At 44.0% G+C, this 19450-nt stretch overlaps 1 non-coding gene and 1 gene segment (V, D, J or C); one reads left to right on the top strand and one right to left on the bottom strand.

The window, feature by feature from the left end:
* Positions 1 to 2179: 2179 nt before the first annotated feature.
* trnav-cac (transfer RNA valine (anticodon CAC)) lies at positions 2180 to 2252 on the bottom strand. Its single transcript has one exon. It is a non-coding gene; the product is annotated as a tRNA-Val (tRNA).
* A 1676-nt stretch (positions 2253 to 3928) lies between these two features.
* On the top strand, positions 3929 to 4323 carry LOC144486909 (T cell receptor alpha variable 9-1-like). The segment is given in 2 exon segments: positions 3929 to 3944; positions 4028 to 4323. Coding segments are annotated over 2 exon segments (312 nt in total).
* The last annotated feature ends 15127 nt before the right edge of the window (positions 4324 to 19450 follow it).

Genomic DNA, 19450 nt, shown 5'->3' with positions numbered 1-19450 from the left:
CTCTGCTTCTCTTGTTCTCTATTCGTTTGTCTCTCTTTGTGTCTCCGACTGTGTTACCTCCATATATATGCAACTTTTCCCTTCACGGTTCCTTCACCGTATCTTCATCTATTTTCCCTTCCTGCCTCCCTCTTTCCCCCATTTATCTCACTGTCTGTCCCACTATTTATCTCTCAGCCTCTCCCTCATTCCTACCATTCCCGTTCCTCGTGTTTATCCCTCTGCATCTCCATCTGTTACTCCGAACTTATGCCTTTACTTCTATTACAGTCTCGGCCTCTGATTCACCCTCTGTCTTTCCATTTGTTTATCTCCGTTTCTTAGCTTGAAGGTTTCTGTGTTGCTGCATCTGTTTCTCGCGCGGGATCTACATCTCAATCCGCTGTTGTACAATCCGTTTTATTTACATTCGCAACTCGAGGAAATCAACGGTTCAGAACGAAGAGTTCAATGTAAACAGGTCAGACACAAGGCAATGCGATTAATGGTCTTGAGAAGCCGTCACAAACCGAACTTAAAATAAACAACAACAAACATGAGCGACTGAAGCCGATCAAATAAAACTGCAGACATCTGGGGACACTGGGTCTGAACTCGATGGAGTTTGCGGGGAGGGGCGGGGAGCGGGGATCTTATAGAAACTTACAGAATATTGAAAGACCTCGATAGGGTGGCCGTGGGGAAGATGTTTCCGTTAGTAGGAGAATCTCAGATCCGAGCGCACAACCTCGGAATAAAGGGACGGCCCTTTAGAATCGAGATGAGAGCAATTTCTTCAGCCAGAGGGTGGTGAATGTGTGGAATTCATTGCCACAGAAGGCTGTGGAGGCCGGGTCATTGGGTGTATTTAAGACAGAGATGGATACGTTCTTGATTGGTAAGGGGATCAAAGGTTACTGGGAAAAGGGGAGAAGAATGGAGTTGAGAAATTTTGCAGCACGACTGAATGGCGGAGCGGACACGACCCCCTCCCCCCCACTCCCCCCACCCTCCCCCCCCACTCCCCCCACCCTCCCCCCCACTCCACCCCTCCCCCGCCACTCCCCCCTCCCCCCACCCCTCCTCCCCCCCCACTCCACCCCCCTCCCCCCCACTCCCCCCACTCCCCCTCCCCCCCACTCCCCCACCACTCCCCCTCCCCCTTCCCCCCCCACTCCCCCTTCCCTCCCCACTCCCCCCCCCCCACTCCCCCCCCCCACACTTCTCCTTCAGGGCAACTGCCTTAACCACCTTTACCGCTGCTCTGCTATTCTGTTCGCTTAATGGACATTTTTAGTATCTCTCTCAGCCATCTTTATCGTTATTTGCATTCCCTTTGTCCAATTACAGCACTCCCCTTCCACTCTCATAATTTAAATATTTTCTGCTTTTCTTTGCTCGTAGCTCTGACGAAGGGTCATCCAGACTTGAATCGTTGGCTAGTTACTCAATATTTGTTTTGTTATTCGATATTAAATATGAATACATGTATTTAATACATACATCTTCATTCTGAGTTGAATATCTCGGGAATATGCAACATTGCATTGCAAACATGACTGACCAATAAAAGAAATCGAGTCACTGGGTGAATCACATCCCATGGTGCTTATTTGAGACAGTCAGCTTTTAAACAATATCAAACATCTTTAAAGGGAAAAGATTTAATAATGATCTGCTAGTTATACTTGATCCCTCTTTATTCTCATGTGAAACATTCTGGCGCCTAAATCCCGTTCATCTATCGAAAAGTCCAGCAGATCTACACTGAGTTTCGATTTACTCATCTCCCTGAGTGATTTTTTCCCATTTCTTTATTATGAAGAACAATTTTAAAAATATGCTTCCGGGAAATGTGCGCCATTTCCTCCAGTTCAGTTAGTTTCACTTGTGTCTGTCTTTATGAGCACACACTACTATTACACATGTTTCAGATGGTGATTAACTATGTTAGTCTGCATTTATAAATCCATTATATTCTGTTATGAACTGAACAAGTTGCTAATATGCGCACGGTGTCAAAGTACAAACATTTATTTCCTCATTGCGTCTTAAAATACAGCATTTCTGATTTTGCTGAGAGCATTTGTGGCCGAGTTCAGAGCAAAGATAACATGGCTGCAACATCGAGATTCGGATAATGTTCAGCAACTGAAACCATGCAAAACTTCCCGCATACGAAATGAATAATTTCAATAAATGCTTCTGCCCGGTTTCGAACCGGGGACCTTTCGCGTGTGAGGCGAACGTGATAACCACTACACTACAGAAACAACTGACAGTACAGCACCGCCAATTGGCCTGACCACAATGTTCAACTCCACTGTGTTGCTGCAGGCTCTAATGGTTATACTGAGAGCCCATGTCACTTAATACAAGACAAAAACCGTTTCTTTCAACCTGATTTTTCAACTCATCTTGAACTTCAACATTTATAAACGGTGGTCCGGCAAATATCTAAGGGAGCAATGATTTCTGCTCAATTATTAATGCATCATTCTCATCTTCCTTCGAATAATTTCAACCAGTTCTACCCAATATTTGTTCACTGTTCAATGTTTAATATTAATATATTTTTATTAATCGCATATCTCCTCATTCTGAATGAAATATCTCCGAAATAGACAACATTGAGTTGCAAACATGACTGACCAACAAAAGGAATCGAGTCACTGGGTAATACCCATGTCACGGTGCTTCACTGAGATTGACCACAATCAGCTTTTAAACAAAATCAAATATCTTTAAAGGCAATAGATTTAAGAATGATTTGTTAGATATACTTGATCCCTCTTCATTCTGTGTGTGAAACACTCAGGCGTCTAAATCCCGTTCAGCTGTAGGAAAGTCCAGTAGATCCGCACTGATTCTCGATTTCCTCAACTGTCTGAGTGGTTTTCCCGATTTCTTTACTCTGAAGAACGATGTTTAAATAATGGTTCAGCGCAATGTGCGTCATTTCCTCCAGTTCAGTTACAGTTTCACTTGTGTCTGCCTTTTTAAGCACACAATCCTATTAGACATGATTCAGATGGTGATTAACTTTGTTAGTCTGCATCAACAAAGCCATTAAATTCTGTTGTGGACTGAACGAGTTGATGATATGTCCACGGTGTCAAAACAGGAACATCTATTTCCCCTCATTGCATCATAAAAATACAAGATTTCTGATTTTGCTGAAAGATTTTGAGGCCGAGGTCAGAGCAAAGATAACATGGCTTTAATATCGAGTTTCGGAGTGAATAATTTAATAAATCAGTACTTTTAATCTTTCTGTATCAGATGCCTATCTGTCAGGGGACACCTGTTAAATGTGATCTAATATCAAAGGCACACTGAGAGTTGTCACATTTTGAAGTTTCTGGACAGAAATAATGACTGATTGAATCAGTACTTTCCCAGTATAAGAGTGATCCCAGTGGAAACGCAAGTCAATGTGGACTTGGGTGATGACTTATCCCCGGTATAAATAAAGCAGTAACTACTATTATGTTCATGCAGTGGATGCACTCATTAATACCCGCAGAGTAAATGAGTGTAAATTATTTATTTCACTTTTAACTTTATTTAGAGAGAAAGATCTATCTAAAAAAGGGGGACATTGAGTTCGAACGAAAGAGGGTTAACCGAGAAAGCGACAGTATAACTGATAATATTATTCACCTTTCATGGAGAGAGAAAGAGAGTGAGAAAAACACACACAGCCCGGGGTGGAATGTGTTTGGAGGGAGCCAGCTGTGTTTAGTCCTCCACTAGCAGTGTTTGGTCCACAGCTGACGTCAGCCAATTGCGACACTGAGAAAAGCCCCCAATTTGCCTATTGTTGAAGCTGCCTCTGATCTGAGTTTACTCCGTGATATAAACTAGAAGCAACAACATATTTTAAACAGTGTCGCTGTTTACTGTCCAATCAGGATCCATGTGTTCCCTGCGTGTTCTACTGATAATAATGGTCATGCTGCCCGGTGAGTCTGAGCTCAGATCCTCAGTGTGTGTTTCATGGGTTATTTTCACTCAGATTTCTCACACATTCGATATGTTGTTACAGGAACCAATGGCCAAAGTTCAGTTTCCAAGGAGCCGCCTGAATTAACGGTTCAGGAAGGAGAGACGGTAATTTTGAACTGCAGTTACAAAGCAAAATACGCTGACCAAACTCTATTCTGGTACATCCTGTACCCCGGAGAAGCTCCGAGATATTTATTGAAAGGTTACGGCAAGGGGAAGGGGGATAAGTCTCCCGATTTTTCGGACCAGTTTTCTGCTAATTTGGACAGAGACAAGAAAACAGCTCCATTAAATATGACCGGGGTCCATGTCTCTGACTCTGCCGTGTATCTGTAACAGTGTGCGCTGAACCGCAGTTACAGAGTCACAGTTAGTCCGTACAAAAACCAGCAAAGGCATTCTCACCTCCTCTCACTGAATCCGATCTCTGAGCTGGATTGTGAACTGTTAATATAAACAAAATCATATCATTAAAACCAGTTAAACCGAATGATCACGTTCTTTGTGCTGAATGTCTGTCAGTGTATGTAAAATCCCTCTTTATAGTAGTTTCTGTGGTTTACGAGCAACTCTGAATAGGAGACGCTGGTGCTGTTATTACAACATGAAATAAAACTCATCAGAGTCATATCTCAAAAATCATCTCAGTCAAACGCCTACATTCGCTTTAATGCGCTCTATGTGTCAAAGAGAGCGATGATTATACAGTCGTTTGATTTCTTGAAGACAGTTGATGGATTTGTGGATATTCAGGGAAATAACGGATATCGAGGTAGTCATAGAGTCATAGAGGTTTACAGCATGGAAACAGACCCTTCGGCCCAACTTGTCTATGCCATCCTTTTTTTAACCACTATGCTAGTTCCAATTGCCCGCGATTGGTCCATATCCCAACAAAACATTTGTCTGAGCAGAAAGACTTATCCCGCGGTTTCGATTTCCCAAAGTACTTCTGGTGATTACAGCAGACTTTTAAAGAAATACTTCCGGGTATGTGGGTGTTGCTGGCTCGGCCGCTATTTATTGCCCATCCCTAGTTGTCCTTCAGGAACTTTCTGACGCTCTTTTCAATTAGGGTTCTGCATTCAGTCGATTTTCTTATCAAATGTTCCAGTGTCTAGAGTACACCAAACCTGTTCTTAGAGATAATTTACTTATTAATCATTGTTCATTGGATTCTAAGCATGCATTGAAATAAACTTCTGTACCTTTACTGTTAAGAATTCTTAGTTTTAATATGTGTCAAGTGTTCATTGTGTTAATATGAGTCACATTTTTCCGAACTCTTTCCAATGAAGTTTCTCTTCGATTCCCAGTTGATATTTTTATTTCATTACTGTAACATTGAGAGATGTTTAATCAGGCTGATGTGATTATGAGGCTTTGCCTCAGCAGGCGGGCATCAGTTTACACTATTGACTGACATATCAAACCAAACAGCATTGGTTTCTTTGGCCCGAGTGTTTTTTGAAACATCAGAACAAGGGTACAACTAGTTCAAGGCTACCTGCAGCATTTTGAATTCTCAACATTAGTGCCGATTTCCCGGTGATTCCAAATAAACAACAGCTAATTCTTCCCTCGCACGGTGAATGTAACAATCAGACGGAATCTGTGAACGATTTTAGATGGTGTTTGTGTGAATTGTGGTCGGGTTTGCGTTCACAGGAATGTATTGACGTGTCAGTGTATGACCCGCTGTTAGAAACAGCTCTCGACAGACAGCAGCTGTGACTCAGAAACCTGCGGCAGTTTTTGTACGAGGATTTCACTCATTTTCATCACTGTGAGACTCTGTGCACAGTAATAGACCGCAGTGTCAGACAGCAGCAACTCCGAGATGGTCAATCGGTACAACTTGTCTAACTGCTGGACTGAATCAGAAAACCGGGTCCGAGCGAAATCCGCCTTTAATTCAAAACCGCCGTTCTTGTCTCTCCGGACTGCAAACTCGGGCTGTCTGCCTGGATATTGACGGTACCAGAATAAATAATAGGCATCGTCGGTAAAGGTGCAGTTTAAAGTGACATCTTCTCCCTCTGTCCGTGTGAGTGAGGATTCCCGCCGAGTAACAGAATCTCCATCGCTCAGATCTGGAACACACGGTTAAAGAAAAAACATTGTTTCAAAGTTCAATTGAACTCAGAGAGAAAATTCACTGACAGTGTAACATAAAAATATGTATTGAATCATACCACATTCTCTCCAACTGATCTACGTTCCCGTTTACAATCCCCAGGAGATTCCTCCCTCTCGCCTCTTCTCAATGCATCTGTCCGTTTCTTCCTCAGCTGTTTAGTTTCTCATCATAGAAATCATAGAAACCCTACAGTGCAGAAACAGGCCATTCGGCCCATCGAGTCTGCACCGACCACAATCCCACCCAGGCCCTACCCCCATATCCCTACATATTTACCCGCTAATCCCCCTAACCTACGCATCCCAGGACTCTAAGGGGCAATTTTAGCATGGCCAATCAACCTAACCCGCACATCTTTGGACTGTGGGAGGAAACCGGAGCACCCGGAGTAAACCCACGCAGACACGAGGAGAATGTGCAAACTCCACGCAGACAGTGACCCGAGCCGGGAATCGAACCCAGGTCCACTGGAACTGTGAAGCAGCAGTGCTAACCACTGTGCTACCATGCCGCCCAGTTTAGTTCACCTTTAAATTAGTCTTTGCTCCTCTCCTCAAGTGTTCATTGTGTTAATATGAGTCACATTCTACCCAACTCTTTCTAAAGATGTTTCTCTCCGATTCCCAGTTGATCTATTTGTTTCATTAGATTCATGGGACAGATATTTGGAATCCTTCCACAAGTGGAATCATCCTCTCCCCGTCCACCACACCAATCCTCGATATCATTATAAATAGATCAGTCAGATTTGCGTTAGTTTCCTTGGTCAGTCGAGAAAGTAATCATAACCTTGCATTCTGATAGCTCTCATCTCCCAATCCGGGTACCATCTCTCGAAATCGCCTCTGCAGTGTGCTTTTCGAAACTATTTTCAAAAGACTAAAACCACTCGCAAGGATTCATTTCTGTTCTACGGCAGGTCCAATACCTGTGTAACACGAATGTCCTGCTTTTCAACTTTATCTCTCCAGAAAATAACTCATTTTTAAAGTGTTAAACTCACCAACAATGAATGTCACCCAGATCAGAGAGAAAACGGGGAGCCGCATTGCTGCTGCTCCTGGATTCGGCTCCGAAAGCTGTAGAAGATCGAACAAGATAAAGCAGAGAGCATTGGCTGGTCTGACGTCACACCCTGCAGAACCTATGGTCGGAAGAGTGGAGATCACTGGATAGAGAATAAAGAGCTGATTGGATATCACAATCCACAAGTTGATTTATTCCTGACAGCGTCATCAGGTGATAATCCAATAAGCTCCTGGGGTCTTTACTCTGGATTCATCCAACCAGCCGAGAGCTCCTTTCTGCTCTAATTCATGACAATAAGAAGCCTCACAACACCAGGTTAAAGTCCAACAGGTTTATTTGGTAGCACAAGCTTTCGGACCGCTGCTCCTAGGGAATCAGACAAACTGTGAGCACCAGCTCAGTACAATATATTTTCAGCATTCTTAATATCGCAATCCGTCATCATAGTTTAAAATTTAAGAAAATGCTCATTAGAATGAATGCCTCTATTTCAGGTTTTATTTCTCTCATTGTTTTTCTGAATTAAATAACTGAATATTGTTTCAAGAGATGTGAAGGAGGAATTGTCTTGGGTTTGGGTAAATTTGATTTGATTTGATTTATCATTTTCACATACACTGGTATACAGTGGAAAGTGTTGTTTCTTGCATGCTATACAGACAAATGCTATACACCGAGAAAATAGTGGAGAAGAACAGGAGAGGGTGCAAGATGCTGTGTTACAAGTATAGCCAGGGTGGAGAGAAAGAAAAGCTTAATGTATGTTAGACCCATTTAGAAGTCCGATGGCAGCAGCGAAGAAGCTGTTCTTGAATCGGTTGGTATGTGATCTCAGACACCTGTTTCTTTTTCCCAACGGAAGAAGGTGGAAGAGCGTATGTCCGTTGTGCGTGAGGTCCTTGATTATGCCGGGCGCTTTTCCGAGGCAGCGGGAAGTGTAGACATAGTCAGCGGATGGGCGGCTGGTTTGCGTGATGGACTGGGTTTCTTCAGAACTCTTTGCAAAGAGCAGAGATGTGGAATTATTTGTACAGCTCATGCGAAGTAATGGCACAAGCACAATGGGCCAACAGACTCCTCCTTGTCTGTACGGTGCACAGATCTCCGTCTGCAACTGAAGTGACTGAACTAATAACTGCTGTTGGTGCAGACCTGGCTCAATATCGCGGTGTTGTTATTAATTTGGATTAACCTTTCCCGCACAAGAGTCAAGAGCTAAAGGTTAACAAAATGCATCGAAATCAAGAGATGTAAAATACTGACAGGTTTCAAACGGCCCGAGTAACAATTTTCCTGAGGAATGGCTAGCACCATAGAGTCATAGAGGTTTACAACATGGAAACAGGCCCTTCGGTTCAACTTGTCCTTACCGCCCTTTTTTTTAAACCCGGAAGCTAGTCCCAGTTGCCCGCATTTGGCCCATATTCCTCTGTACCCATCTTACTCAAGCAACAGGCTAAATGCTTTTTAAAAGACAATATTGTACCTGCCTCTACTACTACCTCTGGCAGCTTGTTCCAGACACTCACCAACCGTTGTGTGAAAGAAATTGCCCCTCTGGACACTTTTGTATCTCTCTCCTCTCACCTTAAACCTATGCCCTCTAGTTTTAGACTTCCCTAACTTTGGAGAACGATATTGACCACATAGCTGATCTGTGCCCCTCATTACTTTATAGACCTCTATAAGATCACCCCTAAGCCTTCAACGTTCGAGAGAAAAAAGTCCCAGCCTATCCAACCTCTCCTTATAACTCAAACCATCAAGTCCCGGTAGCATCCTAGTAAATATTGTCTGCACTCTTTGTAGTTTAATAATATCCTTTCTATAATTGGGTGACCAGAACTGTACACAGTATTCCAAGTGTGGCCTTACCAATGTCTTGTACAACTTTAAGAAGACGTCCCAACTCCCGTATTCAATGCTCTGACCAATGAAACCAAGCATGCCGAATGCCTTCTTCACCACTCAGTCCACCTGTGACTCCACTTTCAAGGAGCTTTGAACATGTACCCCAAGATCTCTTTGTTTTATAACTCTCCCCAACGCCCTACCATTAACTGAATAAGTTCTACTCTGGTTCAACCTATCAAAATGCATCACCTCACATTTATCTAAATTAAACTCCATCTGCCATTCGTCAGCCCACTGGCCCAATTGATCAAGATCCCACTGCAATCGGAGATAACCTTCTTCACTGTCCACTATGCCACCAATCTTGGTGCCATCTGCAAACTTACGAACCATGCCTCCTATATTCTCATCCAAATCATTAATATAAATGACAAATAACAGTGGATCCAGCACTGATCCCTGAGGCACACCGCTGGTCTCAGGCCTCCAGTTTGAAAAACAACCCTCTGCAACCACCCTCTGGCTTCTGTCATCAAGCCAATTTTGTATCCATTTAGCTACCCACCCTGGATTCCATGAGATTTAACTTCATCCAACAACCTACAATGCGGTACCTTGTTAAAGGCCTTGCTAAAGGCCATGTAGACAACACCAGCTGTACTGCCCTCATCTACCTTCTTGGTTACCCCTTCAAAAAACTCAATCAAACTTGTGAGACATGGTTTTCCACTCACAAAGCCATGCTGACTGTCCCTAATCAGTCCTTGCATCTCTAAATGCCTGTAGATCCTGTCTCTCAAAATACTTTCAACAACTTACTCACCACAGATGTGAGGCTCAGTGGCCTGTAGTTCCCAGCTTTTCCCGTCAGCCTTTTTTAAACAAAGCCATACCCTCAAATCTTCAGGCACCTCACCTGTGACTATCGATGATTGAAATATCTCTGCTATTTCCTCCCTAGCCTCCCACAATGTTCTGGGATACACTTCATCACGTCCCGGGAATTTATCTACCTTGATACGCTTTAAGACTTCCAACACCTCCTTCTCTGTAATATGTACACTCCTCAAGACAGCACTATTTATTTCCCCAAGTTCCCTAACATCCATGCTTTTCTCAACAATAAATACTGACGAGAAATATTCATTTAGGATCTCACCCATATTTTGTGGATCCGCACATCGATGACCTTGTTGATCCTTAACTGGCCCTACTTTCTCCCTTGTCACTCTTTTGCTCTTTATGTATTTGTAGAAGCTCTTTGTATTCACCAGTAGTTCACAACATATTGACGGCAGCAGCGGCAGCGGTGGGGATTGTGCACTCGCAATGTACTGGTTTTTTGCAAAAAAAACCTTATTCATAAAATATCTGAAAGTACATTACACAATATTTCAAAATGGCCATAACAGCAAGTGCAATAACATTCAAGTTTTCGACAATGAAGCTGTTGCACTCTGTGTACAATTAAAGGAACATTACAGAACGTTTCAGAATAGTCTTTACAGAAAGTGCATTGACGTTTAAGTTTCGTACACAGATAATTTTGCACGCTGACGTGCTTCAACACATTCATTGAAACATTACAAAACTTTGCAAAATGGTTATTTCAGAAAGTGCAGTGATACTGAAGATTTCTGCAAAGGTATTGTTGCGCATTGAAGATGTTCAGTACAATCAATGGAACATAATACATATTTTAAGATCGTCAATACAGGAAGGACGTTGTCATTTAGGTTGTCTACGTTGAACAATGTGCACTCTGAGGTGCTTCACTAGAATTGCGAGACGTGTAATATTCACTGCATTCAGTCAGTGTGAGTCCTACAGCAAGAGGGGCTCAGAATGAGTTCTGAGCAACACTGCGGGATATTTGTTATTGAAACCTGTAAGGGAGAGACAAGGGAGAAATGTAGGTGGAGATATGGGAAGAAAACAAGAGGTATTGAATAATTGGAAATGGAGGCGAGACCTGGAGTGAAGCAGAGCAAGAACTGGTGATATAAATGAATGAGACAGGAATAGATTGAGAGGAAGTTATAATCAGAGAAACAGCTGCAGCAAAACAGACAAATACGAACTAAAACATGGGGAATATTTGTTCCAAGTGTTATTTTCACTCTCAGATATTTGATACATTCTGTGTTTTGTTGCAGAAAGCAATAGTGATGATTCTGTGTCCAAGGATCAATCTGAATTAAGGGTTCTCCAAGTACAGAGCATAATGTTGGATTGTAAATACTCGGACAGCTATTCTCCCTATTCTGTTCTGGTATCCGGGCGAAACTCCGAGATATTTAATGAGGATTTATAGCTCGGAGGATGTGAAACAATATTGTCCACTTTGTACAAAGGAACACTGTTCCTCAAATGTCACCAGGACGCTTCTCTCCGATACCCCCTTATGTTTCTGGTGCAGAGATAGAGCGGATCACCGCACTGATAGTTCCAGTTAGTGATCAGCAGAGGGCGCGCTCACACCGAAAAGCAGAAATAAGAAGTGAGAGTAACAGAAATGTATTATAATTCCGAGCCAAGGCACTCACCAAAGTGAGTTAGTGGTTCGTCAGCTGACAGTTTGTCTCTGGTGTTATTTCCTCGTCTGTATCAATTATTGGCCAGCCCTTTCCCTTCCGTTTCTCGGTCCATTTGTTCACAGTCGGTACACAGCGTGTGTGTGATCAGAATGCTTTTTTGCGAATATTACTGAATTTCCCCGCAGTGCCACTGTCATTTCGAGCGTAATTTTCGAGCTTTGTTGTTTCCTGCCACTTTTTACGGACCAGAATCTCTGCCTTACCACAACTAGATCAGGATTTTCTTCTGATGTGATCAACGCCAAAGGACACCTTGCCCTTATAAGGAGATTAATTATATCCCAGTTCAATGTTCTTCCATTAACTCGCAGTCACCTCACCAGACAGGGAATCGTGGACAAAACATGTCGCACGTTTTCTCTTAGCTCGCAAGCATGGATTGAATCACAAATTTAAACTCACTACCGTCTTATTTCTTTTTTTGGGGTTTGAATCTTGGAGATTCTGTCACTCAGCGACTGTCCTTCGATGTTATCAGTGATCGGTGGATATGTACGCCCAGATCTCTCTGCCTGTCAATATTCCTAAGGGTTCTACCTTTCCTGTATAATTCCGACATGCATTGGACCTTCCAAAATGCATTATCTCACACTTGTCCAGATTAAACTCCATCTGCCATTTTCCCGCTCAAGTCTCGAACCGGTCTATATTTTGCTGTCGCTGTATCCTCTGACAATCCTCTTCACTCTCCGCAACTCCACCAGTTTTTGTGTGGTCTGTGGACGTACCAATCATACCAGCTACAGTTTCCCCCAAATCATTTATATATACTACGAACAACAAAGGTCCCAGAACTGATCCCTGTGGATCATGGCTAGTAAGAGTTTTAACAACACCAGGTTAAAACTCTTACTGTGTTCACCCCAGTCCAACGCCGGCATCTCCACATCATGACGATCATGGCTAGTCACAGCCTTCCAGTCAGAAAATCACCCCTCTACCGCTACCCTCTGTCTTCTATGGCCAAGCCCCAGTTCTGTGTCCATCTTCTCGCAGAGAACATAAGGCGCATGTGCAGTTTCGCCTTCGGCATCTTTTATATTAAATTAACAATTGTATTTTTATTTACATATAAATCACCTCCCGGCGGCGTGTCTGGGTCAGAATTTCAGTCACCTTCTCCATTTCTGAACAGTGTTTTCTTTCTTTAAAATAAACGGTGGGGGTAGGGGCTGGTGGTGACGTCACCGAAATAGGAAGGCCCGTCCTTCCCCGCCTCTGGCTCCTGATGTTCCGCCAAAGAGCTGCACCTAGTCCAGGGTGCGGCCAAGATGTGACACTGTGAGGAGCAGCAGCAGCAGCTGCAGGGAGTGGTCAAGTGGCCCCTGGCGCCCGGAGGGGAAACAGCAGCAAGCAGAGTCTCTACCCAATGACTTCCCCAAGTTCAGTTGTTCAGTGACACTGGGAAGCTCTTCAAATCTAATCTTCTACTTCTCAGATTCATCCCTCCATCCATCACTCCTTCCCTCGATCGGTCTCTCGATTCAGCCATCCGTCCATCCCTTCCTCCCTCCATCCATCCCTATATGTGTCCCTCCATTCACACAAGAACTATTCAGTCTGCACAGCAGCTTCAGTCTCATTCCCCCAGTTTGTTTTCCACCCTTTATCACTCCAATTCTTCTCCCACATACTTCACATCCTAACATTACAATACAAATGTATTGGCGGCACGGTAGCACAGTGGTTAGCACTGCTGCTTCACAGCTGCAGGGTCCCGGGTTCGATTCCCGGCTCGGGTCACTGTCTGTGTGGAGTTTGCACATTCTCCTCGTGTCTGCGTGGGTTTCCTCCGGGTGCTCCGGTTTCCTCCCACAGTCCAAAGATGTGCGGGTTAGGTTGATTGGCCAGGTTAAAAGAATTGCCCCTTAGAGTCCTGGGATGCGTAGGTTAGAGGGATTAGCGGGTAAAATATGTGGGGGTAGGGCCTGGGTGGGATTGTGGTCGGTGCAGACTCGATGGGCCGAATGGCCTTCTTCTGCACTGGAGGGTTCCTATGATTTCTATGACAAACTTGATAATCTCTCCAATTTGACATTTGTTCAGGGGTACAGACAGCAGATAAATTATCAATTACACTCCCAACCTGGGCTATGGTGATACATTTACACATGATCTCATTTCACAATAAAACCCACACACCGGTTTTAAGTTTGCTTCCGTTATTGCTGTTGTGCCCCGCAGGTTGATTAAAGTGAAATTGACATCAACACTTTATGGTCTCTGTCTCTCTCTGCGTTTGTGAGACTGCCCGTAATAGTGTGTGTGTGTGTGTGTGTGGCTGTGTGTGTGTGTGTGGCTGTGTGTGTGTGTGTGTGTGTGTGCGTGTGTGCGTTCTTCTGAAAGTATATGTTTTTGGTTTTATTTTATTTGATTTATTATTGTCACATGTATTAGTATACAAAGAAAAGTATTGTTTCTTGCGCGCTATACAGAGAAAGCATACATTTCATAGAGAACAGTAAGAAGTCTCACAACGCCAGTTTCAAGTCGAACATGTTTCTTTGGAATCACGAGCTTTCGGAGCGCTGCTCCTTCATTAGGTGAGTGGAGAGGTAGGTTTTACAAACACAGCATTACACGTACATGGAGAAAGAAAGGAGCGAGTGCATAAGTGCACTCATAGCTAGGAGTGCACAGTCATAGCTAGGATGTAGAGAAAGATCAATTTAATTAAAACATTGTTATAGAGTTCAAAAGAGTTGGAATATCGTTTTAAAAGCATAGACCAAGAGTAAAAGATAGCATTAGAGAGATGATGGGCACAGCTTGCAACAAGGTCCGACGCCATCTTGATTTTTTTGGTTTGTCTCTGTGTTTATCTGAGGGTGTGTGTGTGTGTGTTTGTTGTCTGAGTGTTTATGTCTATGTCTCTGTGTGTGCGACTTTGCTTGTGTCTATTTGTCTGCAATCGTGTGACTGTTTCTGCCTGAGGCTGTGTGTGTGTGGGTGTGTGCCTGTGTATGTTTGCTTGTCTGGTCATGTGTGTATATATGTGTGTGTGTTATGCTGAAAGTGTGTGTCTGTGTGTTTGCGAGTTTGCCTATGTTGTTTGAGATCATGTGTGTGCCAACGTTTGACTGTGTGCATGTGTTGCTGTGTGCGTGACTGTGTTTGCCTGAGTGTTTGTGTGTGTGTTTGTGCGTGTGTGTTTTTCTGTGATTGTATGTATGTCTGAATGTTTGACTGAGACTTGTGTCTAAATGTGTGTGTTTTGTCTGAGAGTTTGTGCTTATCTGTGTGCTTGCATCAGAGTGAATTTGTATGCATATGCGTGTTCGTTTGATAGGACATCTGTGTGTGGGTCTGTTTCTGTATGTTTGTCAGCGTGTGTGTGTGTGTGTCTGTCTGTGTGCATGCATGTCTGAGAGCATATATTTTCTTTGTGTGTTTGTCTGAGTTTTTCTCTCTATATGTCTATGTTCACGAGTTTGCTTGTGTGTGTTTGTCTGAGTGTGTGCTTGTGACTGTGTGTTTGTCTGTGAGTGCATGTGTATGCCTGTGTTTTTCTGAGAGTGTGTGTCTGTGTGTTTGCAAGATTTCCTGTGTCTGTTCGTCTGAGAAATGTGTGCCTGTATTTGCCTGACTGTGTTTGCGTGTGTGTTTGTCTGTACTTGTCTGAATGCGTGTGTGTGTTTGTGTCTGTGTGGTTGTCTGTATGTGTGTGTTCTTGTCTGACAGCCTGTCTGTGTGTCAGAAAGAGAGAGAAAGTATGTGTGTGTCTGTGTGTCTGTGTGTGTGTGTGTGTGTGTCTGAGCGTGTATATCCATGTATGTGCCTATGCGTGCGAGTTTGCCTGTATCGGTTTTTCTGAGATCCTGTGTGTGTGCATGCTCGTGACTTTTTGTTTGTCTGTGTGTGTGTGTGTGTGTGCGTGTGTGTTTTTCAGAGGTGCATTTGGCTGTGTGTGTGTGTGTTTGCGAGTTTGCTTCTGTCTGCTTGTTTCAGAACTTGTGTGTTTGTCTGAATGTGCGCGTGTGTATGTTTGGGTATGTGAGTTGGTCTCGGATTGTGTGTGTGTGAACATTTAAAATATAAATGGATGATAGAAAAGCTACAGCACAAACAGGCCTTTCGGCCCACAAGTTGCGCCAAATATGTCCCACCTACTAGGCTTACATATCACCCTCTATCTTACTAACTTCCATGAACTTATCCAAAGGTCTCTTAAAAGACCCTGTAGAATCCGCCTCCACCACAACTACCGGCAACCGATTCCACGCACCCACCACCCTCTGAGTGAAAATCTCACCCCTAACATCTCCTCTGTACCTACTCCCCAGCACCCTAAGCCTGTGACCTCTTGTGGCAACCATTTCAGCCCTGGATAAAAGCCTCTGAGAATCCACTCTATCAATGCCCCTCAACATCTTACACACCTCTATCAGGTCACCTCTCATCCTTTGCCTCTCCAAAGAGAAAAGACCGTGCTCTCTCAACCTATCCTCCAAAGGCATGCCACCTAATCAGTCAACATCCTTGTAAATCTCCTCTGCACCCTTTCTATGGCTTCCACAAGAGGTCACAGGTTTAGGGTGCTGGGGAGTAGTTACAGAGGAGATGTTAGGGGTAAGTTTTTCACTCAGAGGGTGGTGGGTGCGTGGAATCGGCTGCCGGTAGTGGTGGTGGAGGCGGATTCTATAGGGTCTTTTAAGAGACCTTTGGATAAGTTCATGGAAGTTAGTAAGATAGAGGGTTATAGGTAAGCCTAGTAGGTAGGGGCATGTTTGGCACAACTTGTGGGCCGAAGGGCCTGTTTGTGCTGTAGCTTTTCTATCATCCATTTTTATTTTAAATGTTCACACACGCACAATCCAAGACCAACACACATACACAAACATACACACACGCACATTCAGACAAACACGCAAGTTCTGAAACAAGCAGACACAAGCAAACTCGCAAACACATACACACAGACAAATGCACCTCTGAAAAACACACACGCACACACACACACACACACAGACAAACAAACAGTCACGAGCACGCACACGCACTTTCTGTAATGAGGCGACCAGAACTGGGCACAGTGTCCTGAGATGCGTAGATTAGAGGGATTAGTGGGTAAATATGTAGGGATGTGGGGGTAGGGCCTGGGTGGGATTGTGGTCGGTGCAGACTCGATGGGCAGAATGGCCTCTTTCTGTACTGTAGGGATTCTATGATTCTATGAGTACTCCAGGTGGTGTCTGACCAGGGTCCTATACAACTGCAGCATTATCTCCCGATTTCTAAACTCAATTCCTTTATTGATGAAGGCCAGTATTCCATACGCCTTCTTAACCACAGCCTCTACCTGCGACGCTGCTTTGAGCGTCCTATGAACCCGGACCCCTAGATCCTTCTGATCTTCCACACTGCCAAGCGTCTTACCCTTAATATCTATTCTTTCATCCTATTCGACCTGCCAAAATGAACCACCACACACTTATCTGGGTTGAAGTCCATCTGCCACTTCTCCGCCCAGTCTTGCATCTTACCTATGTCTCGTTGCAACTGTTGACATCCCTCTACACTATCCACAACCCCACCAACCTTTGTGTCATCAGCAAACTTGCCAACCCATCCTTCCACTTCCTCACCCAGGTCATTTATAAAAATCACAAGGGTCCCAGAACAGATCCCTGGGGCACTCCACTGGTGACCGACCTCCATGCTGAAAAAGACCCATCTACAACCACTCTTTGCCTTCTGTGGGCAAGCCAGTTCAGAATCCACAAGGCAATGTCCCCTTGTATCCCATGCCCCTTCACTTTCTCAATGAGCCTTGCATGGGGCACCCTATCAAACGCCTTGCTGAAATCCATATAAACTCCATCTACCGCTCTTCCCTCGTCTATGTGTCTAGTTACATCTTCAAAAAATTCAATTAGGCTCGTAAGGCATGATCTGCCTTGGACAAAGCCGTGCTGGCTATTTCTGATCATACTATTCCTCTCCAGATGTTCATAAATCCTGCCTCTCAGGATCTTCCCCATCAACTTACCAACCACTGAGATTAGACTCACTGGTCTATAATTTCCTGGGCAATCTCTTCTCCCTTTCTTGAATAACGGAACCACATCCGCAATCTTCCAATCCTCCGGAACCTCTCCCGTCTCCATTGATGACGCAAATATCATCGCCAGAGGCTCTGCAATTTCTTCCCTCGCCTCCCACAGTAACCTGGGATACATCCCATCTGGGATGATGTTCTGCGCAGAAAGATATCAAAATGTATGATATATTTGGCATTATGGAGACATGGCTCCAAGGTAACCAAGGATGGGAAATAAACATTGAGGGCTATTCGATGTTTAGCAAAGACAGAAAGGATCAAAAAAATGGTGGAGTTCATTGTTTCGTAAAGCAGGGCGGCACGGTGGCACAATGGTTAGCACTGTTGCCTCACAGTGACAGGGACCCGGGCTCAATTCTGACCTCAGATCATTGTCTGTGTGGAGTTGGCACGTTCTCGCCGTGTCTGCATGGGCTTCCTCCGAGTGCCCCGGTTTTCTCCCACAGTCCAAAGATGTGCGGGTTAGAATGATTGGCCAATGCGAAATTGACCCTCGTGTCAGGGGATTAGCAGGATAAATATGTGGGGTTACGGAAATAGGGCCTGGGTGGCATCGTGGTAGGTGCAGACTCGATAGGTCGAAAGGCCGCCTTCTGCACTGCAGGGATTCTATGTGATATTGAAGAAAGATATTAGCACAGACGAAGTGGATGGGTGGTAAGGGAACTGTGGCCAAGTCATCGCTTATAAGGGAAGAAGAAACATTCAAATTGGCAAATAAATCTATAGACCTGAGGATTTGGAGTAGTTTAAAATTCAGCAAAAAAGGACACAGGAATTGATTAGGAAGTGGAAAATAGAATATGAATGTAAGAAGGCGGGAAACGTAACAAACAATCGATCCATTTTTGTCATTTTCGAAAAATTATTTGGACTCCAAACTGGTCCCTATAGATTGGAGGGTAGCTAATATATGCCTGCCATTCAAAAACGCAGGTAGAGAGGAAAAGGGTGAAGCATAAACCATTGCACCAAACATCAGAACTGGGAAGTTGCTAGAGTCTATTATCAAGGATTTCATAACTCAGCATTTGGAAGGCAGTGGTATAATCAGACGAAGTCAACATGGATTTGCAAAGGGAAAATCATCCTTGGCAAACCTAGTGTAATTGTGCGAGAATGCAACTAGTAGAGGTGACCAAGGAAAACTGGGGTAGGTATGTTTTTTTCGACTTTAGAAGGCTTTCGACAAGGTCTCATATAGCATACGACCGTAAAAGGTCGATAGGATAGCGTCTTGAGATGGATAGAAAGCTGCTTAGCAGATGGGAAGCAAAGAGTTGGCAGAAATGGGTCTATTTTCCAGTTGGCTGGCAGTGACCAGTGGGGTACTGCAGGGATCTGTGCTAGGAGCCCAACTGTTCATTTATATATATAATTGATTTGGAGGAGGGAACTAAATGTATTATCTCCAAGTTGCAGATGACGCAACGTCAGGTGAAAGGGTGAGCTCGGAGGAGGATGCAGCGATGCTTCAGCAAGATTTAAAAAGGCAGAGTGAGTGGGCATATGCATGGCAGATGCAGTATAATATGGTGAAATGCGAGATTATCCACTTCAGTCGCAACAATAGGATGGCAGATTATTATTTGAATGGGTTTAAATTGAGAGGTGAATACTCAGCGAGAGCTTCGCATCCAAGTGTATTGGCGCTGAAAGAAAGCACGCAGGTATACCACTGGGCAGGAAGGAAGGCAAATGGTATGCTGACCTTCATAACGACAGGATTTGAGTAGAAGGATAGGGATATTTTACTGCAATTTTATAGGCCGTTGGTGAGGC

The sequence above is a fragment of the Mustelus asterias genome, unplaced genomic scaffold (genome assembly GCF_964213995.1).
Source record: "Mustelus asterias unplaced genomic scaffold, sMusAst1.hap1.1 HAP1_SCAFFOLD_516, whole genome shotgun sequence".
NCBI lineage: Eukaryota > Metazoa > Chordata > Chondrichthyes > Carcharhiniformes > Triakidae > Mustelus > Mustelus asterias.
The sequence above is the reverse complement of the archived record's forward strand: the minus strand, read 5'-3'. Positions and strand labels throughout refer to the sequence as shown.